The following is a 24264-nucleotide window of genomic DNA, read 5'->3' on the forward strand; positions in this document are numbered from 1 at the left end:
TTGTGGATATTTGTGGGAATATAAGGTAGCGGAGACACACCTAAGGCATCTGATAAACACATAATCCTTTATGTGGTCTAAGTTTTTCCTAGTGGAAATTGAAATTGGTGTACACAAAGAAATCAGGTGAAACCTGCTACTTGTTGAAAATCCTTTTCAGTTACAGCTGACTCCCACAGTTAATGGTCTAACATGATGTAGCTTGCTTCAGAGTAACATACTTTGTTGGCAGAGAGGAAAAAGATAACATTTTACAAAAGTGTTGTATAAACTTTCTTCCCACATGAAAAAACATATCCTTCTTACTTCACAAATCCCACACGTGTACATATAATTTCATTCACTTTATCAAAGCACTTCGAACATATAAACCTAGAGAATTCAGGTGCAACTTGTGCGTGTTCACAAAGGTTTCTAAGAGAAATTAGAAGTTCTGTGAATATGCATAAAGTTACCAGGGCCTTATTCCGATACACCCTCGTCATTCAACTGTGTGACAAATTCTGGAAATTACCACTTTTCCTGGTCTGGTTGTACATTTTGCATGTAAAGTTTTCTTCCTTCCTCCTCAATTTCTAACATATTTGCAATGGAAAAGGAAAACCTTTTTCACTGGTCCGCTACCCTTTGTAGGAGCCTGCACACATACAATAAGGGCAAGTGGGCATATTTCAGCACTCTGAAGGAATGCTATTGGTATGGTATTGTTTATTTATATAGCACCTATAGACTGGACAGTGTTTCAAAGTGCTCAAGGAGGGTGGGAACATGGGAAAAAAAACAACAGTGGTTCAGAGTCCTTGAAAATATGAGATGATAATAGTCTGCACAGGCAGAGTAAGTGCATACAATACATTTCACAGTATGGGATTTAGCAAATAGGCCTGACAGCGATTCTGCAATTTAAGAAGTGCAATTAGGGGTAAAGACAGGGGAGAAACAGAAAGACAATCTTCAGGTGTGGTACGTACGGATCAAACAAGTACTCAGAGGGTCACAGGGAGGGGAGGATCAAGTGCACCCGGTTGGTTGAGACTGGGGTAAGTGCAGAGACAGCCACTCTCTTGGGTTAATTTCTGAGTGCATCGGGTGTGGTGGGGTGTAGGGCCCTGAGGCAAGTGCGAGAGAGGAATGGTGGGGGTGCCGGGGACCAGTGAGACTCTGAGGTAGACCAGGCAGCCAATCAGCATACTGTAAGGGAGAGAATAAAAAAGGACAAAGAACTAGGTTAGCAGGGCAGAGGGCGAGAGAAGAAAGAGAAGAAGAGGAAGGTCTTGAGGAGTTTCCAGAATTTCAGGAGATCCAGCTTGAAGGTAGGTGGGTTACAGGCCCCAGAAACCCTTGTGAACAATGTAAAGGGTCTTCAATTTGATCCTTTCAGCCACAGGGAATCAGTGGAGGCATTTCAGAGATGTGGGGCCTGGGCATGAGGCCAAGAAGAAGTCTTGCCGTTCTGTTCTGGATGAGATGCAGAGAGCGCAGGGCCGAAGAAGGGACATTGAGGAAGAGGCTGTTGCAATAGTCCAGCCTGGAGAGAACCAGGGCACTGGAGACAGTGAGCCTCTGGGGGAAAGTGAGAAAGCATAGATTACCTCTGAGGAGGTGTAGCTGATAGTTAGACTTTTTAAAGATGTCTGAACTGTGACAGGAGAAGGAGAGAGTGGCCAAGGGAGGCCGGCCAGAGTGAAAGTAGCAAAGCGGGAGTAGGGGAGCAGGGGTCCCAATGCGAACAATCTTAGTCTTAGTGGCGTTGAGGCAGAGGTCATTTGCAGCACACCGTGACTGAATAGCAGACAGTCAGATATGAGCGAGGAGGAAGAGGCGGGTGAGGTTAGCCTGAAAGATAGTTGCATGCCATCCACATAGCACTGGAAGTTAGAGGTGAAGGTGGCAATCAACCGTGCCAGGGCAGCCATATGGATGTTGATGAACCAGGGGGATAGGTTAGATCCCTGGGGAACACCACAGGTTGAGAGAGTGATAGTCCATTGAAAGGCTCAGAGTTCCACCTGGAATGAGCGGTCAGAGAGGAAGGAGGTTAACCACGCCAGAGCTGACCTGTGATTACCAGGGTTTCACAGAGACGTGTGATCAGGATGTTGTTGTTAACCGTGGCGAAGGCAGAGGAGAGGTGAAGGAGAATGAGGATTGTTAGTGTGTTAGTGTCAAGATTTGAGAGCAGTTTTTCATGGGTGTTTAGAAGAGCAGTTTCCGTGCCTTCAGATTCTCCAAAGCCAGTTTGATGGTCATGGAAGCAACCAATAGATTCAGTGTGTGGGGTCAGCTGAGAGATCGTCAGTTTCTCCAGGAGTTTTTCCAGGAAGGGAATGATGGAGATTGGGCAGCAGTTTGCCGGAATGGAGAGGTCGGCAGAGTTTTCTTTTAGTAGAGGGTGCACAAGGGAGTTCTTCAGTGCATTTGGAAAAACTCCAGTGGAGAAGGAGAGATTGCAGAGATTGCAGAGATCAGCCAAGGCTGGGGCGAGGGAGTTGATATTGTCTTTAATGGTTTTTGAGGGGTAGGATTCCACCTGTGTAGATGAAGCCTTCGTAGATAAGACGTGTCTGGTAACCTCATCCGATGTGACAGGTGAGAGAGAAGATAGGGTAAGTGGAGGGGGGCCAAGGGAAGCTCTGATGTTGCTGTATGCAGTGGTGTGGAAGAGATGGTGGAAAGGATGTTTGTGTTTTTGTGGTGAAGTGTGCAGCCAGGGCCGAGCAAACGTCCAGGGTGGGTGTGACAGAAGAAGATGCAGCTGCAGGATTGGCCAGCTCCTTGCAGACTTTGAAGAGTTTGGCCGTGTTGTTTGATGCCAAGGAGATGCAGGCTTGAATAAAGACTCTTTTCTTGGTGTGGATGCCGAGTCGATAATGCCTTTGAAGGACGTGGCAGGCCAGTTTGTCAGATGGTTCACACACATTCTATTTCCGCTCAGCTGCCCTACTCATGTGTTTAAGGGCAGCCAAGTCGGAGTCGTACCAAGGGTTGCACTTTTTGGAAGGCTTCAGTCGGACCATCATGACAGGGGCAAGAGTGTAAAGGGTGTTGAAGATAGAGAGATGGAGGTTAGCGAAGGCTGTGTCAGGGTGGGAGTAAGCCGAGGGAGTAGGTGGTAGAGAGTAGGAGGAGGGCACAAGAGAGGGGGGGGGTAGACAGAGGAATGCATGCCAGCTAGTGAGGAACACAGCAGGCACAAGGCACCATGAAATATGATTTTCAGCAGGACAGGAGAATCACATGTAATAACTGGGCAGGCTAAAAACGATTTTCAGCAGGAGAATCACATGTAATAACTGGGAATGCTAGATTCGTGGAGGGGAAGTGAGGGTCGAACAGTTCCAAGTGTGAAGGAAGCGATCGAGAGGATAGATAGAGAACTGACCTTCAAAGACATGTTAGGTGGTCCATTATTTCAATGTGTCCAGAGAACATGGAGTTTTTCTCAGCCTCCATGCACACATTGGGTTGGGGGGAGAGGACCCACAGACCCTACCAGGCAATGCACAGGGGAACTGACAGGGTCTTTGGAGGTGGGCTTTTGAAGGAGTGGGTCGGCTAAAATCCTGCCGGTCCACCATAGGCCAATAAGTGATGAAGGTGGCCAATGGCAGGCAAGGAGGCAGATGCCGGTGACTGCAGTGAGCCTTTCAGAGCTCAGAAAATGCGATGGACATCTTTAAAATGCAGAGAGCCAGCATAAAAAGCCTCCTGATGTGGCTCTGACCTCTGGCAGTGAGCTTGGTGGGCAGCAGGCAGGATGTGCATAGAAAAAGGATAGCTTGCAAAACTAAAAAGAAACGGTGCAGGTTTCCTTTTTTTCTTTTTGTTCTAATTTTGACAAAGCCTCAAATTGCAAAAACTTGCCTATTGTCTGTGGCAGGACCCTTTCCCGGGTGAACCTCAACTTTCATACCCAAATCCCTAAAACATGCTTTTAAGTTCAAGGGACCGGAAACCACTCAATGTTCAGGTGTTTGGGCTTTCCTTAAACTAGGTCAAACAATATATGTTGCTATCAAATGCCTTTCACCTCAGAGCAGAAAGAAAGCTCTTTAGGATAACCCTGTGAAAGACTGCTGTAAAATATGCAGACATTCAAGAAGATTTCTTTTAGAACCATGTCCTGCAGACTTTTGCTTCCTATATTGTGGCCTACATTCAATTAAATATGGAAGGGCCTATCTAAGGCAAAACATACGTCCTGGGCGTTAGAAGATAGGGTATAGCAGACTGCTCTGGGATCCCTGACATGCAGCACCCATGCTCCTAGTAGGAAATGTTCTGTCGCATACATTATTTCCAGAGGTAATGCAGCGAGACAAATGAACAATTCTACACACAATGCATCAAGGTGATTTCCCTTAAAACAGAAGCTCAGCACAGCTGTAATCTATGCTGATTAATTTAATAGAAGAGAGATTGTGTTTTCGAACTGCATGTGAAATAGGTAAATAGGTACATAGTCTGAGTAACCAAGAATTGCAATGGAGCAAATGAGGAAATGCAGTGATCATCTCATAATTGAAAATCAGTTGGATTTAAAAATAAAAATAAATACAAATACCTCACTCAGAGCAGAAAGAAAGATTTTTAGTATAACTCTGTGAAAGACTGCTGTAAAATATGCAGACATTCAAGAAGATTTCTTTTAGAACCATATCCTGCAGACTTTTGCTTCCTATATTGTGGCCTACATTCAATTAAATATGGAAGCCGTTTTGGTGGCTATCTACGGTACTCCTACCATATGACGCTTTCCATGCACTGCTGTACTGATTGATACCCTGGACTGTTATTAATGCATTTGAACTTGTGCCTTTCTGCATCTTAATCTACTGCCTTTTTGGCTCCCTATGCTAAAATCGAATCTAGGTATGTTAGGACTATGTATTTGAACTTGTGCCTTTCTGCATCTTAATCTACTGCCTTTTTGGCTCCCTCTGCTAAAATCTAATCTAGGTATCTAAGTATCCAGGTATCTGTATCCTAACACACTACTACTGCAGTTACTGCTGCCTTACTTTCTATGCACGCCACTGCATCTACGGTGTTCATTGTTATTATTGTTTAACATTGTGTGCAATTGCCTACGACAGCACCTCTACCTCAACCACCCTTTTTGTAGAGCTGGTAGGCATCTGCTTCTAGACTGTATTAGGCCAACATGCCCCCACCCCCACTATTCTATTTGCAAGAATACTGCCCACCCTACCCTACCTCACATGCCACACCGGTGGGATAGTACCCAATTACACCACCGCCTCCCTCCACCACCCCAATCTTCACAACACCATGACTATGCCATCCACTGCTCACCACACCAACCCTTACCTCAACAACCCAGCCCTATGGCTCCAACACTTTGCTTCCAGACCCTCACCAAACATACCATGTTCCATCACCCTGAGAAATGCCAGACTTGGCACGCGACTCACGCACATCTCCCATCACTCTGTGCATCTTAACAAACAGCCTCTGACCTCCACCGCATCCACACACTTGAAAAACCCATCATCACCTCATCCCAACCTCCCTAACACTAGCAATTTTAAGGGTGCATTAATCAACGTCAGATCACTCACGGCTCACGCTCTAGAAGTGGCTGACCTTATTCTTACCCTCGACCTCGACTTTAGGGCTATCATCGAAACTTGGCTTCACGCAGCCTCTGGACCACTACTCTCCCTTGCCATCCCTCCAGGTTACAACATTATCAGACACAATGGTAACTCTAACCAGTCCAAAGGTGGTGGCATTGCCATCATCCATAAAAATGCTCTAAACTTCCACCTCTCCTCTGTGCATCAATTTTCCTCTATGGAAGCACTGACAGCCAAACTAGCCATCACTCCTAACCACTCTATCACCTTCCATCTACTTTACCGGCCACCTAGGCCGCTATCCACCTTCGCTGAGGACCTCTCCAACATCATCACTCATAACACCAAAACCAAATCCCAAGCCTCGATATTAGGGGACTTTAACCTGGGCCTCACTGATCCCAATGACACTGCTGCCATGACTATTGATAATATGCTTATGAATGAAGGATGCATACATCTTATCAACCAACCTACCCACATCAAGGGCAGAACCCTCGACTGGCTAGCCTCCCACAATTGTCCTATCCATATCATCTCTAACCAACAGTATGCATGGACCGACCACAACTTAATTACGTTCAACATTCAGTCCAAACCTGCCAGCCTCTCTCCTACCATTGCACCGGCTACTGACACCCGCAATAAACGTGACATCACTTGCGACAGACTCTTCCCCCTCCTCCTCCCGGTGCTCAATGACCAGGTTCGCTCATGCTCCGACCCCATGGCTATGGTTGACACCTTTGACCTCGCTATGCAAAAAGCCTTAGATATCATCGCCCCATCCAAACTGAGAAAACCCAAACCGCGAGCCCACCTGAACTCTTGGTTCAGACCCCAACTCAGAACCCTGCACAAAGAAAAATGAATTGCGGAATCACATTGGAAAAGCAACCAGTCTGCAGCCAACAAATCGTGCCTCCTCCTGGCCAGCCTTACCTACAAGGAAGCCATATTCCAGGCTAAAAAAGACACCTACAATAAACGTATCGAACAAGCCAAATCCAACACCAAAGAATTGTTTAGAATCCTAAAAGAACTTGAAACCCCTGTCACTGCACCAGACACTTTCATCAAAGATAGCACTTGGTGTACCAAAATCCAAGAGGCTCTCCTCGGCAAGATTGCCACCCTCCAAATTAAAATCAATAACAAACAATCAAGCCTACAATCCAACCCACAACCCAACCCTATCCCCACCCTAAACCACCCCATCCCAGACTCTCCGACTCCTTTTAGCTTCTCTCCACTCTCCATTTCCGAAGTGGAAAAGATCATCAACAGCCTTAAACCGACCAATTGCCAAGGCGACCTCTGCCCGGCACCTATAATCAAGGAAGCAGCTCATGACCTAGCACCATTCTACGGTCATCAACTCTTCCTTTAGCTCTGGGATCGTACCTGACAATCTAAAGGACGCGTGGGTCATCACCCTATTGAATAAACCTACCCTGGACGCTAGCATACCCACAAACTACAGGCCAATCACCACGGTCCCGTTGTTACTAAAAATCCTCGACCGTGCAGCATATCTACAAATTCAAGATTACCTTGAATCTAACAAACTCTTGGGACTTAGGCAATCTGGGTTCCGGCCACGTCACGGCACTGAAACTGCCCTCATAGATTTAAAAACACAGATTGAAGATCTAAAAGACAAAGGCAAACTTGCTCTCTTACTTCTCTTGGACCTCTCGGTGGCCTTTGATCTCGTCAATCATGAAATCCTCTGCCACCACCTTAAATCAGCTGCACACTTCTCCGATAAAGCTACAACCTGGATTATCTCCTTTTTAGACAATAGATCTATGCGCGTGTTCTCTCCACTAGCAGCCGTCCCACCCGCACCCTTCTCCTGTGGCGTGCCACAAGGATCTTGTGTTTCACCCACGTTGTATAACGTGTTCACCAAACCTCTCTTCGATATCTTGGACTATCTGGGTGTCACTTACACCAACTACGCTGACGACACCCAGATACTAATCGCTATCTCAGGTGACCACACGGCTGACTCCCTCGCTATCAATGCCATCTACCAGGTCATCCAGGCGTGGATGGCTCAACACGGACTCTGTCTTAATGATGAAACGACTGAGCTCCTTATTCTTGGCTCGCCACAAAAACTTACCAAACTCGACCCTGCATTCAAGTCCTTCATCATCGATGGAAATATTATCCCAACTGCCAAGGACACAAAAACCCTAGGGATCTACATTGACTCGACCTTATCCCTGACCAGACAAACTAACTCAGTCTCCTCCGCAGCGGCATATTCCTGCAAGCTCATTACAGCCTGTCGCCCTTTCTTCTCCTCTACCAATTGTGTCACCCTGGCTAGAACTCTTGTATTATCCAAGATTGATTACTGCAATGCACTGAACCTAGGCACCAATTGCTGCAACCTAAACAAGTTACAAATTGTCCAAAACAATGCGATTAGAGCTGCCCTCAACATTCCCATGCGCCAACACATATCCGACACCAGACGCAATATTCGCTGGCTCTCAGTCCCACACCGTATCTCCCTGAAAACCCTGGCTCTTACCCACAAATGCCTTCATAACCAAGCTCCCTGCTACCTGGCCAACCGATTTGCCCTCCACAACTCCATTAGACCCCGCAGAATGGCTCACTTAAACTGCCTTGAGGTTCCACGTTTCAATCTCCAAAGATCAGGTGGAACTAGCTTCCCTATCTTGGCAGCTAAACTCTGGAACACGCTTCCTAATGAGCTTAGAGCAGAACCCTCATTCCCGAGATTTAAACACCTTACGAAAACCTGGCTGGTGGTCCAGGACATTTAGCTCTGGGTACTCTGCTTAATTTGTATATGTATATATAATCTGCTTGTCCTCTCATTGCTATTATTATACCTGTAAATTCTGTATTATACTTGTAAACTTTGTAATTATGGTTCTGTCTGTTTTTCTTATACTTGTAAACTTTGTAATTATGGTTCTGTCTGTTTTTCTTATGTTGTAACTAAGTGATGCGCCCGGTTGCCCCTGGGCCTGCTGCGCTATACAAATAAAATAAATAGAAATACCTCAGAGCAGAAAGAAAGATCTTTAGGATAACCCTGTGAAAGACTGCTGTGAAATATGCAGACATTCAAGAACATTTCTTTTAGAACCATGTCCTGCAGACTTTTGCTTCCTTTATTGTGGCCTACATTAAATTAAATATGGAAGGGCCTATCTAAGGCAAAACATGCGTCCTGGGCATTAGAAGATAGGGTATAGCAGACTGCTCTGGGATCCCTGACATGCAGCACCCATGCTCCTAGTAGGAAATGTTCTGTCGAATACATTATTTCCAGAGGTAATGCAGCGAGACAAATGAACAATTCTACACACAATGCATCAAGGTGATTTCCCTTAAAACAGAAGCTCAGCACAGCTGCAAATATATGCTGATTAATTTAATAGAAGAGAGATTGTGTTTTAGGACTGCATGTGAAATAGGTAAATAGGTACATAGTCTGAGTAACCAAGAATTGCAATGGAGCAAATGAGGAGATGCAGTGATCCTCTCATAATTGCAAATCAGTTGGATTTAAAAGGTGCAAAGTTTAAAAGTGGTGCAGCTCTGACAACACCAGGATCATCTTGGGATGTCAATGTGCAAATCATTGTGAGTCACATTTGTACACGAGCACCTCATTTATTCTCTAATCATCTTCAGATTTGCTCTAGTTTAACGATTTGTGAATAGGGTATCCAATTAGCAGGTGAACATTTGAGATGCTCATGTGTATATCCTCATGTTCCACAGTGCAAATCTTTATGATTCTTGGAGTCTGTATTTTATACAAGACATTCCTATTGTGAGGTTTGTCATGTTCACCATCCGCAGCATGTAGCACACCTATTGTGCTATGCTTCTTAATAACATCTGCTTACTACTGGTCTAGGAAAGTACAAGAGTCTTAGATTTGTCTTTCAAAAACACTTGGTGCCTACCATTCACTGGCATAATGAAATCCTGCTTGATACAATGCTCATATCTATTTGTAATTGAATTTGAGTGTGTTTCATTAAATGTTCCACAATGCACAAAACATATAGTCCTACAATACAAACAAATAAGTAGACACAAAATAAATAAAAACATTTCCAATGTGAGTTTCCAGTTACTACAAGCCACAAATTGTCTTCATCAGAGTAAGTTTATAATTATATTATTTAATTATCTAATATCATTTTAAAACATAATACGATATAAACGAATCATATATTCCAACTATTCTGAGTAAGTCTGCATTCAACAGCAGACCACAAACTCAATAAGCCCAACGTGAAGGAAGCGTGCGCATCTGCCAAGCAACAAAGCCAAAAAGATCTGTTTTTTTTTCAGATTCCACATGTTTAACAAATCTACCTAACAAGTGTACACGCAAAATCTCAAGATTAGTACATTTTTTCAGGAGTGTCGAATGGTCTCCAAGGATGAGGTTTCACAAAGATGAGTGGTCCTATTTGGTCCTAGTACTAATCTAGGGCTCTATTAGTCTTTGACGATTTGTTTAGCTGAATGGCAAATTTGACAATTTATTAGGTGCCGTTTTTACCTCTTTTGTTACCACAGAAAGCGGGGGAGAACCCTCGTGACTCCCCCTTCCACTTCCACTCCCCTGAGCCCCTTTATATATGTTTCGGGTAAAGGGGAAAATACCTAATCTCTGGCCTAAAATGGCCAAGACTGGAAGTAGGTTTAATCGCATCTGCATAAATGTTCTTCTTTGTTTGTTTGAAGGGGAATAGTAGTATATACTTTTGTGGTTGAAAATAGATACAAATAGTAGCCATAAAATCTGTGTACGTTTTTAACTTATTTATATGATCATAGTTTTGTCTCCAATCCTATAATTTAGCTTGGAAGGGTAACTGTTCTTTTAAATTGATAAAATGCAGATGCCTGTCAACCTTCCAGTCCATAGTTTTAAAATAACTCCTCATTTTGCTCTTTAAAATTACTAAGAAATGTAAATGATCCTAACCTTAAAATAATTCAAACCTTAGAGCTTCACCAAGTAATTTAAAACATTGATATATCAGCATAGTATCTGCTATCAAACATAGTTGTGCTCACCTACATGCTAGACATGTAGCTAATGATATAAGACCCAACTCCAAACGCTTTGCCTGGGTGGGCATACATTGAGGTGAACCATATTTTGCTTTCTATTTTATTCGGCCACTGTATGTTAGTGACATCATCAGCATCCGGGCCAAATTAGATGGAGGACACTAAGCTTTCAGTGGTAACTAATAGCATGCATTTCATACGATAGCCTTCACTTTCATGAACAACATTCCCTACCACATTTGTACCAATAAGTACCAAAGTTATGCAGTTTGAAAGATCAGAAATCTAGCCCTAGAACACAACTCCTTCATAAACCCACAGATCTAAGGGAGTGAATTTTGTCTGTAGTATTTTCGGTGACAGGTAGAAAGACTTAGCAGGCTAGCTATTTCTGCGATAGTAGCAAGTTACCTTTTGGTGCTCTATCAGATTCCCTAGGGCTTTTGTTTTATGCTGAGAGGTCTTGGTGCAGTGGTGTGACTTTTGTTGATTTCGCATGCCACCTTAATAACACAATCTTCGTAGAATAACATTAACTTTCATGTATTATATGGATGATGTTATTCAAAACGAAGCATTCTGTCCCTTTTGAAAAAAAAAATACTTTTAAGACAAAATCAAAGGTTACTAATTTGTTGTGCTAATCACAATAACATACCTGTGCTTGTACGATATGCTCCTGGATGTGCAGGCTGCAGAGGATCCCCCTGGCTCTGACTGAGACTCCGCATAGGCGGCTTCTGATACACTCTATCCTCATAAATGGGGTCTATGTGGTGCTCAGGAGATTGGAGTGCCCGTATATCCGAACCAAGGTGGCTATGCTGGCTGGTGTACGAAGAGCGGGACCCAGCTGTAAATGTAATTAAAAAGTAAAGATTAGTTTGTGGAAACGCTTGTTAAGTACACATAACAAATGCACCTCGAGCTAAACAAAAAGGCTGCATATGTGTGTATTATTGATCATGTCTCAAAACAGGCTAGTAGCAACATCTGAAAATATTGTTAACTGAAAGTAAGAAGTCAAGTTATGGATATTCTATATTGAAGCAATAAGCCCCGAGCCGCAGGGGGCATTACTGAGTCAGTTAATGCCCTGGGGCCCGTGGTTAACGAAGGCCCCGGGGCATTACCTGACTAGGTAATGCCCCTGCGGCGAGGGGCTTATTGCTATTAGTACCCCAGCCCGCAAGTCCGCGTACTAATAGCATTCTTTTTCTGTTCCGAAACACTGCATTGTTTCGGAACAGAGAACAATAAAAATGGCCGCTGTGGTAGGGAAAACAGAGTCCGTTTTCTCTTTCCATGGCATCCATCGGGAGCAGACGCGCTGGGGACAGAAGTGTTCCCAGCGCGTTTGCTCCCGAAAAAGGAGAAAAAAAGAAGGTCAGTGGGGTTGGGAGGGCGGGGAGGGGATTGTTTGCAGGGGAGGGGGAGGAAGAAAGAAAACACTTACCTGAATCCCCGGCGGGGGAGGATGGCAGCCTCCAGCCATGTGGAGGCTCGGAGCAGGGATTGCCCCGTTTCGAGCCTCCTCATTGGCTGAGGGGCTGTCACGCCCCCCCCGCCCCCCCGCTGGGAAAACAGGAAAGGAATCCCAGCGAGGGATTCCCGGTCGGGTATGGCCGCAGCGAGGGCCAATCAGATTGTTTGTTTCATTCTGATTGACCCTCAATGGGTACTAATGGTTTGTAAAGCGTTATGCCCTTACTAGATCCCCAAGTTGGCATTGTGAATCTTTCTCTTATTCAAATAAAACCTATTTCCCAATGAAAATACACATGTTTGTAGAATTGCACAACTTATGGGAAACAGCATATATCTATCAGTGCTTGGCACAAGAGTGATAAGTGAGCCAGCTCCACGTCTCAGGGTTTTATTACCAGATCTATAATGTTAGACCAACTTAAAAGAAATTGAATTACAACATAAACTCTCTGTAAATCTGCTGTGATGCCTGTAATTAATACATATTCCATTTAAAATATGAAAGTTACAAATTGTGTAGCTTGCTTCACTGCCTAGATTGCTGATGCTTGCTGTCCTTTATTCGAAATATGATTGGAATTACTATTATTATTATTGTTATTATTATAATGATTTGGTAATAGCGATAATATCTTGGTTCTCTGTTGTTTCATCTAGAAAAACAGATGTTGACAGAAAGAAGTGGTTTAATTTGATCTGTTGACACACTATATGTGTTTCCTTCAAGGATTGCCTAGTTCTGAACAGCTCTTCCTCGAACAGTATTAACTGCGTAAAATAATATGAAATAATTACTTAATTAAAAGGATGCTGAAATCCTTTGGAAACTGACAAAAAAAGAAATTTGCTGCAGTAGAAAACCCATCAAAACACACATTGGCATGGTCCTTTATTACTTAATGCTCATCATGGGTATGCTTAGGTTTCCAAAGGATTGCTCCTGACCAGAATCAGACAACGTTTTTGTTAAGGGGAAGCCAACTGGAGCACTGCAATTGGCTCCCCTAGGGTCAGCCGACTGACCAGACTTTTGTTTTCACTTTTTAAGACACATCCTGCTTTCCCAGATGACACTGTGCACCATCTGAGATTCCTGCCTACAAACAGATGTTTCCTAGGCCTATGGAACCGGACCTGCATCATGGCTGCATGTCTGGAAGTCATCTGAACTCCCAGAAGGTTGCGTGACTGACTGGATGTTTGTTGTCATTTTTCTTTCTCCTGGCCACATCCTGATTTCGCAGAGGCTCCTGTGCACCAGCCAAGGGTCCTTTCTGCAAAGCAAAAACGAAGCTCCAGGAGCCTACAAAACCCAACCTGCATCCTGGCTGGGAGCCTGGAAGCTATCTGGAACATTGTGATTTGCTACTAGAGGGTCAAGTGATGCGCTGACTCCCTTATTGAGTATCCACTCAGCATCCAAGCTGGGCACCTGCAGTCAAGCGCCAAAAGCATCAAAGGGTAACTCCCATTTTAGGCCTGGTAGGGCCAGTAAGAGTATAGGGCCAGAACTTTGGCTCAAGTCAGGACTTCACAGAGTTTACCCTTTACCCGACCCCTGCTTCCACACATAGGAATCCTTCCACCCATTGACTATTCATTCACTATGAAGCTTTGATTACATCTCAAGGCCAAGCATCTGTTTTGTGCCTGTAACTGTCTTTTTCCCATTCTAGCCCAACTCAAAATGTATACCTACTTCCTGTCAGCCAGCCATCCCTCACTTCAATTTCCACTCGCCAAACTACCCACTGTCTCGGGCTGCATCCCTTCTGTATCGTTTTCACTTGCTTACTTCCTGTACCCTTCATCAACACCTTGACATCACACTATTTCTCTCCCGTGTACTCTGCGGCCCTCCAATCCCCCTTGTACCCACAAGCCTCAAACACAATGCTCCTGTTCTCCCAGAATGTCCAAACAAATTTAAACCCCTAACCTACAACACATCATCTGCTCCAATCTCTCATATTCTATCACTCTTTCACTTGGTCTTTGGAATGCAAAGTCCCTCTGCAACCATTTTTTTTTACTTCTGCAACAAGTCTTTGCACATCACTGACCACTTCAACTTTCACTTCTTGCTAGAACAGAAACCTGGATCTCCCCTCATGTCTGCTACACTAGCAGGTCTCCACATTGACCCCAACACCTTTTCCCACCCTGCCTGGCCTGTTGGGAAAGAGAGCAGTGTGGGGTCCTTATCAGTAAGGCCTAGTACAGCTCCTCTACCCTGTATGACATCATCTTTTCTTCTTTTAAATATGCCACTAGTCAGCTACTCCCTCTTAGTCCTCTCACTGTTCTGGATCTCTATGAACCTCCTGGTCCACCCAGCTTCATCTTCCCTGATATGAAACTTCACCTTGAATGACTTCCTGCCTACTCAATTGTTATGCTGGGGGACTTTAATCTCCCTGATCTCTCTACAGCCATCAACCTTGAACTTAGCTCTCTCCTATCTGACCTCTACCTCTTCTTCCTCCAGGAACAGCCTACTCACTCTGGTGGGAACTCTTTTGACCTTGTCTTTTTCTATAGTTCACTCTTCTCCACTGACTCTCCATTGAGCCCTCTCCTTCTATTGACTCAGTTATTTACTTTTACATCTCATTCCCCCGTCCTCTACCCTTCGACTCGCCTCTTCAATGACTAAGAGGACCACACTCCTGTACATTCCTCTTTCATTGACTGTACATTTTCTGACTTTGACTCTGCACTTACGACTCCCTATGATCAACACTAACCGGCAAGCACATTCACACCTTTCTGTTCCCTTCCTCAGCCCTGGATCACTGCTGAGATTCAGAGCCTCAAAACAAACATGCCCGTGACCTAAGATGCTGGCGTAAATTACAGACTACTATGCTACTCCTAGCCTACAAAAATGTCCATGATGCCCACACTTCTGTACTGCACTCAGTCAACTCTTCGAACTTCACAAACCAAACCTCTTCCCATTGCAATTAAACCTGCAAACTACCCTCCAAGCTTGGCTCCTCCCAAGCCAATAACCATCATCCCCTCCCTTTCCACGAATGACTTTTCTCATCACTTTTCCTCTAAATCTATAACATTCATGAGACTCTCGCAGCCCACTTCTCTCCCTTCACAACCCTCCTTCTGTCCATCACCTCTCGCCACCTCTTCTACTCTCAACTACTTCTCCCCTACATCTCCTCTTAAATTAACAACCACTCTTCACAGTGACCCACCCATCTTACACTCCTACAAACTTGTTTGCTCCCAAAATGGTCAAATAATGTGTCTCAATCACCCGCTATTATCTCTCTAAGCTCTTTAACTTGTCTATCTCCACTAGATTCTTCCCTACCTCCTACAAATCTGCAACTGTTCGGCCACTATTGAAGAAACCCTGAGCTGATCCAAATGTCCCAGCAAACATTTGATCAGGCCCCTACTTTCCCATTGTTGAAAGGTCATTGAGCGGGTCTTCAACTGGATCATTAAGTACCTTGGGGATAATGGCCTCAGAGATCAACTTCAATCTGGCTTCCATGGTAAACACTCCAGCAAGACTGCACTCATGCATGCCTCCAACTTCCTCTCTGATGCTTACCAGTCCAAATTCTCTTCTATAATGATAATTTGTACCTCTCTGCCACTTTAAACACTGTCACACACTCCTCTCTTCTCACTCTGTAGAACTTTGAGTTTTACAAATCTTCTCTTGTCTGGATCACCTCCTACCTGGAAGGTCTGATCCTTTAAACTTTCTAGGAACTTGTAAACCTCTAACACCACCCCAATCACTTTCTGGGTCCCCCGAAGGATCAGACCTTGTAGCTCTTCTCTTCAGAATCTATACCTCTTCCATAGGAAGACTCATCTTGTCCTTTGGCTTTCAACATCACCTCTTTGCTGATGACATTAACACCTCTTTCTCATACCCCTCCCTCAGTCCAGTCATCTCAGAATGGCTTACTAACTGTCTCCATGCAATCCATCACTGGTTGACTCTCAGCTGCCTCCTGTTAATCTCTTCAAAAATGGAAGTCATCTTTCCCCTGCTTTCAATGGCATCCCTGCCCTTCACTCTCCTATCTCCTTCCCATATGCACTTTTTGCTCCCTTGACCAAGGTCCAAGGCTCGCAAACCTGCGGTCCTCTTTAATAACAACCTCCAACTGCAGCAATTTAGCACTACCACTGCCTCTGCTGCTCATTTTAACCTCCTCAACATTCGGAAAAATATAAAATGTCTTGCTCCCCTTAATGAAAACTCTAATCTCCACCTTTGTGCCCAGACTACTGGTCAAGCCTACTCTTTGGACGTCCGCTGTACTCCTTCCTCCCTTTATACAAAGCCCCCAACTTTGCTGCACAGACTCTACAAGCTAGCTAGATCCTCCCCCATGTTGACCTACAGACAACATGCTGGTTGGCACTCCATGCACATCAGCTCCCTTTTTAAGTTACTTGTTCTTGTCTACAAAGCTAACAATTGTCTTACTGCTCAGTACCTGTTTGATTTCAACTCTATTTCCTCACCATCTTGTTCCCTCTGTGCCTCTTCTGCATGCCTCCACATGTACCTTGTCTCCCTTCAACTATCCATACTCTCCCCACTCCACTGGACCTTGCTTCCCATAACAACTAGCACAACTGTGGATCTCTAGAAAGCTCAGCTCAAACTTCACTTACTTGCTAAAGAGGAAGCTTCCACTACCATCTCCCCCACCCTCCCTTCCTGACCCCACCACTTAATAACGTAATTTTATATATTTATAAATATACTTCTCTCACATTTGAAACACTTGCCCCCTAAGGTTAATGTTAGCTTTGTAAGTCATATATATGTTTTCTGTTTGTTTTGTCCGTGTTATAGGTCACACTTTATTACACCCCCATAAACCAGCTCACCGCTTGTTCTCATCTATGTGCTATTGTACAGGCACCATTCACAGGAATGCCTCCACCATCTGTAAATGTGTGTCATTGCAAGTGATTTCTGGTCGAATCCCTGACATTCAAATAAATGCAAATGACGGTGAGTCTTGTAATCCATTGAGGGGTCTAATCACATGCATTACTAATGTATGTAACATATTCTCTTCATGGGTTCTCGACACCTGGATGCAATGCAATGAAAATGATAGCTTCTAGAGGTAGGTGCTACTGCAGACATTCTTTTTTTCACGTTTTTCCAAACAGACAACTGGCGCTGCTATGCCACATAAAATGGCATTAGCACAGCATCATCTGGAATGAATGATATGGAAATATTATTTGGCCCATCGACACCCCCCAAAAGGTTTCCAGTGTTGTTAACCTAATCCCTAGTAGGTTAAGAAGGACTTGATATTACAAGAAATAGATGATTTGCATTCTACCAGAAAGAGTCGAGTGTCATGCTGTGTTGAATTAAATTAAAGTTGCAGATCTGAGACTTTGCTTGAGAAAGGTACCTGCAGCGGCCTTGCTCCTTGCAAAAGAGCCCTCACACATTCCGGAATAATTACATATATTAGTGTCTTATGAAGTGCTTACTACTGCAATTATTGCCATTTCACAGCACTGTACACAATAGGTGCTACTGTTATCCAATTAAAAATCATTTTTTCAGAAACATAAAAGGCTAAGTTGGAACTGCTGGATTTCAAATCGGTATCCTGCAAGATAAATACAAGTCTTGGCAGCGAGTGCTCTACCCACTGAGGTATCTGAATAGCTTGAAGTCCTATAGCTCTGTGTATCCAGCATAGCACCAGTCCTGGCAGCACATAACATAATGTACTTAAAAGTGAAGTAACAGGCTCTTGTACAGCACCACGTCTGCCATTGTAAATTTGATCAGTGCTGATTTATAAATATTGTAAAGAAATAAAAACAACTGCACTGGATAATCTCCTTTTATCATGCCAGTTTCAGAATCATCATCCTAGTTGGCCCCAATTCAAACTGCCATGCCAGTTTCTACATTGCCTCATTAGAAATATGACAGTTTCCAGAGGGTAATGCCAGCTGTGCCCTCGTGAAGCAGATTGCTGTTTTAGTTTCTACATTACCCCTAGAAAATGTCCACATCATTTTCACATTGCCCCGGAACTTTCTATGCCACATTGACATTGCCACCAGAAAGGATAATGCCAGCTTCAAGTTACGCACAGTGTGATTTTAATTTCTGAACCCCTGCCGCTGCCAGTTTATTTTGCCCACAAAAAGTGTCTCATGCCACTTCACAGTAAACCCATTATAGAGCTTTAATCCAGGTTTATATGTCCACCATTTCATTGCCCCAAGCCCATATCCCTTTTTATATTACTTTCACATAATTGATCCACGCTCCTGCCTGCTTCATATTGGCCCAGGCCCTTGCCCCTTTTCAGACTGTACTCAGAGGTTGGCCCCATACTACCTTTTTAATGCCATCCCTTTCTCGTTGCCCTAGACATCTGATCTAATCCGCATTCACATCGCCTCTAGCATATTGCCTCTCATCCAGCCCCTCTTTATGTTGCCATAAGAGGCGTTCCTCGTGCCTCTGCCATATTGTATATCAACTCATGGGGATGTCTCTGTTCTTGTCAAACTACCCAGAAGACTGCACCATGCACTTTCTTCTTCCATATTGTCCGTAGCTGATTACCCCATGCTGCTAAACCTTTCTAATTTCACCCAGATGATTGTGTCTGCCCTTTTTGATATTCCCCCAGCAGAATGGCCCATGCCAATTCACACTGAAAGCAGAAGGATGCCTCATGTCCCTGTCTCGATTTACATTGGCCCAGCACATTACTCAATGCCACTGTTCCATTCCAAATGACCCCAGATGCTTGCCACATGCCACTTTCCTCTAGCATGCCTCCCAGTTCAATGTCCCATGCCATATGCAGATTGCTCATGCCCTCTACTATTTCACAAGAGGAGGTCTCCCAAGCCTTCACACCGCACCCAGATTTGCCCATCCAGCTTTTGCATTGTCCCTAGAAGGCTGTACCATGTCCTTGTCATACGGCTCAAGATCTCTATGCTCCACCTCCTTTTGTCATTGGCCCTGGTTGAGGGATCTTGCGGGGACATGCAGGTCAGGAACGCATGCTGGGGGGGAGGGGGCAGTGTAAAGCAATTGAACGGATTTGAGGCGGCGGCACCTGACGATGTAGACCAATTGGGGCCGGAGCCCAATTTGCAGAGCCTTGAGCAGCTCCAGATGCTGGAGGGCAGGCAGATATTTGAGACATGGAATAATGAGGGTATGCAGATCTGGGGGCGCATGAAGATCACGGGCATGCAAGCCCGACAATCATGTAGCATAACAGACATGCAGGTACAGAGGACATTTCAGCTTGGTAGCATCCGAGTCTGGGTACCAATTAGGCCTAAATCCATAGGAGGCTACGAGCCAATCAGGGGTAGGGGAGAGATTTGAAACTGGGACGAATGAAGACTGGGAGTTAAGCACAGCAGGGTGGCACCTGAGCCTAATAAATACCTGGTCTTGGGGGGCATTTGTGGATTGGAAATTTGTGGATTGAGGTTATTCGAGGGGGCTTGCATACAGTTCTGTGCGGCATCTAGAGCCTAGAGCGAAGCATATTGGCAGTCAGATAGCACAGCGAGTGAAGCGCTTGCCCTAGAGATCTGTGTGCAGTCTCAGCCTTTCAGGTCGATAAAATGAGTACCACTGTACGGGATAATACTGTCTTCTGTTATTTGAGAGCTCTGAGATCTATGGGTGTATAGTGTTATATAAGAAATGCATTATTATTATTATTATTATTATTATTATATCAGAGGATTGGGGGAACAGAGGACTTAAAGAGGTCTGCAGGGCTGATGCAAATGCAGACCATCAGTGCTTCTGTCGCCATCGATTAGAGTTAAAGAGACAACCATGACCTACCTATTTTTCACACGCTTGTTAAGTGAAACCTGTGAGATCCTACTTACTGGTGTTGATGTACAACAGTTCTGCAATTATTTGAAATGGAATGTTCTGTGCTGGAGCACTTTATCAGAAAGTACAGCCTTGTTTTGTGTTCAAATATCTTAAAACAATGCCAAGCGAACGCATGAGAACAGTTACTTCGAATACAGCCGGCCCGTAGATTCAGTTTATCAACTATCCACAGTGTTGATTTATATTTATGTCATGAAAAACGCCTTTAATTTCTAAAAGCCATTCTTTAGGCTAACCGTGCGTATGCATGCATAGCTGGTGGTGTTAATGATCATTTCAGTTTCGGCGCAGAGCGAATCGTATAGTGCGGGGACGTGCTAGCTCTAGCCGGGCTTTTGTTAGCTTGAAAGACATCTGTGTTTTTTTATTTATGAAGCGGCATCTGGAGGAAAGGAGACATGCGACTGGAAGCTGCAATGAGATAAGAGATGGGAAGCGCGAGATAGCAGATTAAATGCTCCAGTCGGGTCGGTACAGATAAGCCTTGTTTCATTTCTCTGATAAAACAGACCCTTCAAGAAAAAAAACTGTTACCTGTCAGAAAGAAAGGAAAACCACGACACCGATTTTATGTTTCTCCTGTTTACTATTACGAGAATGAACGTTTATGTTTTTCTTTTTTCACATGAAAAAGCGAGACATGATGTGAAAAGCAACTGTGGTGTATTTTAAACGACCCCATCTACTGCATTCAAGAAGTGCTCGAGTTGTACTCGGAAAGCCGTATTGCCGCGCCTCATTGGAGGTCTCGTTGAGGTTCTCAGCCAGCGTTCTGGCACTGAGGAAAGAACTTTTCAAAATGCTTAATATTTGATTATGCAGATAACCCTATTCAGATTGGCCTTAGACAACCTTCTATGGCTATTGAAACATATATTTCCTAAAGTTGCATAGCTATTACACATGGATTTAGAAATCTCCTAATCATGTCTAATTTTTTGTCAACAAGTCCAATTTATTCACTCAGTCACTCGGCTAACTAATCATGCAACCAAAAGGTTTTAGTAAATCGAACCAATTGTTTCAGTTACTTTTGGCTGCATAATACTGAGAATGTTTTCTACAGCACTTGCAAAAAAGGGTACTGCGCACTTCCTAGCACTGTGTATGATAGTTGTTCGTATTTTTAAACTCAATTACCTGAAAAGCCTGGAAGGCGGATTTGGCCCCAGTGGCGTTCAAACTTATCACCTATAAGGTGAGCTGTGGGTCCAAATACAGTACAGCCCTCAGACAGAAAGGAAACTGCATCTGGCTACGTTGGGCATAAAAAAGCAGAGCATTGAAAACACACAGAGAGGACTGCCAAACTAAAAAGGCAGCATTTCATTCTTAAAAGCCACTTCAAAATTCTATTTCCCGAAAAATACAATTAAATCGGCCCTGCATGCGATTCACAAAGCCCAAAACTAAAGGCCTACTTTTGAATACAAGTGCAGAGGATCCAAAGTACACTTTCCTCAAAATAAATATGCCATGGAGAAAGGTGTGCATTGTGCAGATTAAAACAATAAACACATTGGATACCAAATCTCCATTGCCAGAATTGTGCAAAATATATATACCAGGAGGTAGAGATGAACACGGATGGCACGGTACTCGAGAAAACTGCATATGAGATGAGGTCAAATATCTATGCAGGGGCCACGTCTACAGAAAGAAATGGTGACATTTAAAGTACAGATGTCTGTTCATTAGGGCTGACATTAACACTGAGATTCAAAGCCACCTTCTCCAATGCTCTGCACTCTATCTGACAGACAATATCTTTGAAGTTTCTGTGCCATACATGAGGCTGTATTCAATAATGGCAGAGACATTGTTGGGGTGGAGTAAACAGCTGAGTCAACAGAAAGCCAGCCCTTAATGGCTTGACTTCTGAATCATTTTTGAAAATAAGATCCAAATGGGGTCAGCTCAGAGTTACTGATCACAGGCCTGATCCTGAGGGATTTCCCATTAGGATGAAGGTGGGGCAATCTTCTCTGCTTTTCAAGATAAGCAAATAGCTCATCCATTAGCCCGGCCTTTGACTGTGCAAGAATGTTGATGGACTTTATTGAAGGCTTGGGCCAACAAGACCAGAGGCCAGACCTGCATACAGGTCATGGGAAGACAGATGTGCTGTTTGATTGTTACATTGAGGATCACATTTTGTCAATTTTCTTAACATCAATATGTTGAAGAAACATAACCCAAACATCATTGAAAAGTTTATGAATAGCTCGATCTACTAGCTCCCTAAAAATTCAACCTTGGGAACTAGTTATAATCTGAAATGTGATGGTAGCTTCTATGAGGAGTCAAAAATGAGAGCCGGACATAAGGTTATCATGTTTTTAGCAAAGATATGTATTAAAAGAAAAAGAGCTGGAAAAATGCCTCTCTAACCCTATGCTAAAGAGGAGTTTCCCCGCCTATGAACCAAAACTAAGGATCTGTCTGTGTCAAGATTCAAGATGTCAGAAACTGAAAAACCATAATTGTGTCCAAAACGTTCTATCCTGACCCTCACACTGTATAAGGAGAATATCTTCAACTGGTCATAAAGTGTTCACAACCGAAACAAGTATAATTCCAACAAATAAAATGTCCAAGGCAGAAGACAGTGGCTAATCCTTGCCCTTAATAATAAGAAAAGCAGTTGCATTTGTAAACAGTTCCTTGGTGTCCTGTTTGTACTTATAAGATTCCTGTTTAGGCAACCAAGTCTTTAACATTCTTTCTTTAATGCTAGTTTCTCCTCAGTCTGCACAGCAATGTCTTTCTTTAAACATCCAAGTTCCCAGGGTCCAATAAATAAATGGCAATCTTTACCTTATTATTTCTTGGGGCATGCAAATTGCCTGATTTACTCCCCTGTCAGGTTCCTTTATGCAATGCCAACTGTCTGGTGTGCTCTACTGACAGGAATCTTTCTGCAATGCTAGTTGCCTGGTGGACTCACCTGCCAGGTCTTTACTTACGACTTTCACTTGCCTGGTATACTCCCCTTCCACGACCTTTATATACATCAATTTTTTACTGTCTTGCTTGTCAGGATTTTTCATATATTTTACTGTCTGGTGTCGTTGGTTTACCAATTCTTGCTTCACTCAACTAGTGTCTTTGGTTTACCAGTACTTTTCATTTATTTTTCTTTGTCATCAATATTATGGGTATGGCTCTCCGGTTGAGATGTATACTCTTGGTAAGGTTTCTTTAAGTTTGGCCATACATTTACATTTCAGATATTCACATTTCATTGGGATTAGCCTTTTAGTATTAAAACAAGCCTTTTGTCGTATTCAAGGCTACAATGTTTAAAGGGCTGTTGGCGCTGTCTCCTGAATGCCTCAGGGTCCCCACTGGCTTTGGGCAGATTCGCCGGCTTTCTCCAGAGTTTCCAGTTGGGTTTGTGTTTCTGCGGTGTGCTGCTTTCACCCACTTTCCAATCTCATGGTTGTAGATGTTCTTCCGGCCTCTCATGAGGCTCTGTGATTGCATGTCTGCTTCCTTTCAGGATCCGAAATGGAGAACATCAGCTTATCAACTCGCAGAGCACCAGGACCTCTTGGCTCCCAGCATCTCCACAGCACTTAAGTTGCTGACTCACTTCCCTCCCTTGGCGAGCTCTTCTGCTCAGCCACACCGGTATGTGATCGTCACGTTTGTGAGCTCTTTAATAGGAGCCAATGTCTTCTCCTGCACTGCTTCTCTGAGTAGTATCTCCCCAGGTTTAAATGTACCACGCACAGGTGCTTTGGAAAAATAACTAGACTGCACATCGTTGCTCAAGTTTTTGGTACACCAATCAAACTCCTGCATCCTCTTTGTCTCAGTACTTTGGGAATTCTGCGAGTTGAAGTTCATAGATGCTGTTATAGCATTTGAATATTTCTTTTGACTAGGTTTACCTAAAGGAACTTTAAAAGGAAAAGCAGTGTAAGTTGATGTTATGGTTGTGTGTTTGGCCCAAAAAATATGAAGAAGAGGGTTAACTTCATGGAATAGGGTCTTGGGCATTAGTGGGGTGTTCCACATGGGAGAGGGGGGAAATACCACTTTTCATCCAGTGAAGTCATGACATCTCGCCGGTAGGTGTCTCCTCCCATATGATCCTCCCTCATAAAGCCACCCCCAGGGTCCCGATCAGGTAGTGGCTTCAGCCCCCTGGCAACA

At 43.9% G+C, this 24264-nt stretch overlaps 1 protein-coding gene across 22 annotated transcripts in view; it reads right to left on the reverse strand.

Moving 5' to 3' along the window:
• The window catches only part of CTNND2 (catenin delta 2), a 3553726-nt gene that overhangs the window by 1374071 nt on the left and 2155391 nt on the right, over nt 1–24264 (reverse strand). For all 22 annotated transcript variants that reach the window (XM_069613767.1, XM_069613768.1, XM_069613765.1 and 19 more), the window contains one exon: nt 11350–11544. In XM_069613767.1, coding sequence (XP_069469868.1) covers nt 11350–11544 — 195 coding nt within the window. The remainder of the gene's footprint in view (nt 1–11349; nt 11545–24264) is intronic.

Source organism: Ambystoma mexicanum, chromosome 5p (assembly GCF_040938575.1).
Source record: "Ambystoma mexicanum isolate Mex_15411 chromosome 5p, UKY_AmexF1_1, whole genome shotgun sequence".
Taxonomy (NCBI): Eukaryota; Metazoa; Chordata; class Amphibia; order Caudata; family Ambystomatidae; genus Ambystoma; species Ambystoma mexicanum.